This window comes from Netta rufina, assembly GCF_964035555.1.
Source record: "Netta rufina genome assembly, chromosome: 4".
Classification (NCBI taxonomy): Eukaryota; Metazoa; Chordata; class Aves; order Anseriformes; family Anatidae; genus Netta; species Netta rufina.
In genome coordinates, this window is record NC_140127.1 from 16,083,773 (window position 1) to 16,086,037 (window position 2,265).

At 73.9% G+C, this 2,265-nt stretch overlaps 1 protein-coding gene across 1 annotated transcript; it reads right to left on the reverse strand.

Moving 5' to 3' along the window:
* Positions 1-237: 237 nt before the first annotated feature.
* On the reverse strand, positions 238-2,265 carry SOWAHB (sosondowah ankyrin repeat domain family member B; the record flags this gene model as incomplete). The annotated part of the gene is made up of 1 exon (XM_084286038.1): positions 238-2,265. One exon carries the CDS (start codon positions 2,263-2,265, stop codon positions 238-240), a length of 2,028 nt encoding a protein of 675 aa, XP_084142164.1.

Below are 2,265 nucleotides of genomic sequence, written 5' to 3' on the forward strand. Positions count from 1 at the left end.
TGCCTGCCCCGTGAGTTGCCTCCCCGGGTTCAGACGCGTTTCCAGCCGAGGAGCCACATCCTCTCACTTGTAGAAAAGCAAGAAATTGGAGGGAGAGCAGAGAGACTGGGATAACGTTTCATTGCAATAATTTAAGAGTACATTCCTCCAGAGGACCAGCCTGCTTCGCGGCTCCCTGCGCCCACCTGGCCTCCCCTGGGTGCGCCTCCAGTGGCAGGGGTGCCAGGGAGCAGTTTCTCAGTCGCTCTCGCTGCCGATCCGGTGGGACGCTGCCCCGCGGCTGCGCTGCGGCTTCAGGCAGGCGGCCAGCGTCGCCCTGCCGGCGGGCAGCGAGGCCTTGCTGACGGAGGACACGCTGCGGGCCAGGGGCTGCGTGGGGAACATGATGGTGCCCCGGGGCGCCTGCAGGAGCTGCCAGATCTCGCCGGAGGTGTTGCCGCCCAGGTACTCCCAGGGCCGGCGCCCGCTGCCATCCCTCACCTGCACCTGGCACCCCAGCTGCAGCACCAGCACCTTGATGACGAGCTGGTGGCCGTGTATGGCGGCCAGGTGCAGCGGAGTGTAGCCGCAGCCCGACCTCACGTCCACGTCCAGGGACAGCCCGGCCCGGCGCGCCGCTCCCGCCAGCTCCTGCAGGCCCGTCCCGTCCCCATGCTTGGCCAGCCAGTGCAGCACCGTGAAGCCCGTCACGAAGTCCCGCTGCAGGGCCAGCTCCGGCTCCTCCAGGAACAGCCCCCGCACCTGGGCCCAGCGCCCCGCCGACACCGCCACGAGCCAGGCGTGCTCCCGCCGCCCCAGCGGCACCACCAGCCCCCGGTTTGGGACGTGCACGGGGGAGCTCTTGGAGGGCAGGCTGCGGGGCAGCCCCCCTCTGTCGTCCTGCAGCGATGGGGGGACGCCCTGCACCTCCAGCAACGCCAGCTGGCACCTGATGCTCCTGAAGACAGGCAGCGGGGCTGCGGGGCCGCTCTCCGGGGATTGTGGTGGCCCCGTAGGGGTCAGCGGGGGGGATTGGGAGCAGGGGGGCAGCACTGTAGGGCTGGCTGGGGGTGGTGGGGTGAGGGGTGAGGGCAGGCTGGGGGTGTGCAGCAGCGGGGCTCGGGACCGTGCTGGTCCATGGGGTGGCACCGTGAGCCCCTCCAGCCGTGGTGGGGATGGGGACGGCCTGGTGGGGAGGTGCTGCAGGGACCTGGACTGGGACGGGGGCAGCCGGGTGGAGGGTAACGCATCCGGGCACGGTGAAAGCAGCAGGGTCTGGGGTGGGGAGCGCTCAGCAGTGAGCGTCTGCAGGGACTGGGACTGGGACAGGGGCAGCGTCCCCGGAGCTGAGCGACACAGCGGGGACTGCGACAGGGGTGGCTCCCGGCGGGGTGGCTGCGGGGTCCGGGCTTGGGGTGGCCTGCTGGGGGGCGGCACCCTGGGGCTGGGGGACAGCAGCAGGGGCTGGGGTGGCCCGGCAGGGGGTCGTACCCCTGAGCCTGCCGAGGGTGGCGGGGCCTTGGGTAGGGGCAGGCGGGCAGCGGGCGGCGGTGGGGACTGGGATGGGGGCAGCCTGGGGCCCGGGGGCAGCGGCAGGGACCGAGCAGGGGGCGGTCCCTTGGGGTCCGCCGGTGGCAGGGACCCCGCGGGGGCTGCCCCAGAGGGCGGCGGCCCCCGGGGAAGGGCCGGGGAGCGGGCAGGAGCGGCGGGGGGCGGCTGCGGGGGCCGGTAGGGCGGCGGGGACACGAAGAGCGGCACCTCCGACCCCAAAGCCAGCGGGCGGCTCCGGTAGGGGGGCGGCCGGGCGGCGGCATCGCGGAGCGCCCGGCGGCACTCGCAGCACAGCCCCCCGCGGCCCCGGGAGGCGCAGCCCCCCGACACGGCTCCCGAGGGGTGCTGCCCCTTCTCCAGCGCCTTCCCCGACGGGCCGGGCTGGCATGGGGGCGGCGGGGGTTGCGGCTGCTTCTCCTCCTCCTCCTCTTCCTCCTCCTCCTCCTCCTCCTGCGGCCGGTGCTCCCCCGGCGGCGGCAGCTCCTCGTCGAGGAGGTCTCGGTACCTGCGGCGGAGGACGATGTCCTTGGAGGCGCCGGGGCCGGCGGGGCGCACGGTGGCCACGGAGTTGACGAGGCGCTTGAAGCGCTCCCGGCGCTCGCCCCGCTGCTCGGCCGTCAGCGCCGGGTCGCGGAGGAAAGCCTGGAAGTGGCGGAGCAGCGCCGCGTTGGGGGCTCGGCCGCCGGCCCCCCACAAGAAGTCCAGCACGGCCTCCTGGCTCAGCTCCCGAGCCAT